This window comes from Diaphorina citri, unplaced genomic scaffold (assembly GCF_000475195.1).
Source record: "Diaphorina citri unplaced genomic scaffold, Diaci psyllid genome assembly version 1.1 scaffold4155, whole genome shotgun sequence".
Classification (NCBI taxonomy): Eukaryota; Metazoa; Arthropoda; class Insecta; order Hemiptera; family Psyllidae; genus Diaphorina; species Diaphorina citri.
In genome coordinates, this window is record NW_007381554.1 from 12,293 (window position 1) to 12,925 (window position 633).

The following is a 633-nucleotide window of genomic DNA, read 5'->3' on the forward strand; positions in this document are numbered from 1 at the left end:
AAAGATTTTTTTTTTTTTTTTTTTTTTTTTTTTTTTTTTTTTTTTTTGTAAGTAGTAGATCGACGCCATTTCTTAAGGATCGAACCCAAGTAGCCGAAGATTTGTTGAATCAGGAACTATTGCTGATTTCTTGATTTCAGAGATTGAGGGATGTATTCCGGTTGCAGCAGGATTGAGAATTTGTTGGCTTGTTTGGATGTCTTCAAGTATCACAGGCACGCTGGGAAATGCTGGATGGGGTCTAATGACATGTGTTGGAAAGGGTTGATGGTCATCTAATGAGTGGAATACTGGAGGAATCTATTTCGTTGGCATAGCCGCGTTCTCTATGCACCTGTATTAGCATGAGTGCAAAGTTCCGCCCGTCTGTCGAATGAAGGAAGTGGTATCGGGCCAGCACATAATTGTTTTCTGAAATAGAACAAAAGTCACAATTAAATTACGGGATGGGTATGCTACGACACAGACCACATGCGTCTAATGTAGCATCGCTACGAAATAAAAAACGGCGGTGAAACACTCATCTTTAAAAGTAAGTACTTAAAGTAATTCAATTCAAAAATGAAGACTTTTTAGAAAGAGGAGAGAAGGAGGGGGGAAGGAGAAGAGGTAACGAGAGAGGAAGAAGATAGA

The 633-nt window shown here is 39.2% G+C and overlaps 1 protein-coding gene across 1 annotated transcript in view; it reads right to left on the minus strand.

Moving 5' to 3' along the window:
* LOC103520837 (Golgi to ER traffic protein 4 homolog B-like) overlaps positions 1 to 411 on the minus strand; it is a gene marked incomplete at its 5' end in the record, with an annotated part of 11,121 nt that extends 10,710 nt beyond the window's left edge. Inside the window, one exon of the mRNA XM_008485933.3 lies at positions 292 to 411. Coding sequence (XP_008484155.1) covers positions 292 to 411 — 120 coding nt within the window. The remainder of the gene's footprint in view (positions 1 to 291) is intronic.
* Between the last annotated feature and the right edge of the window lie 222 nt (positions 412 to 633).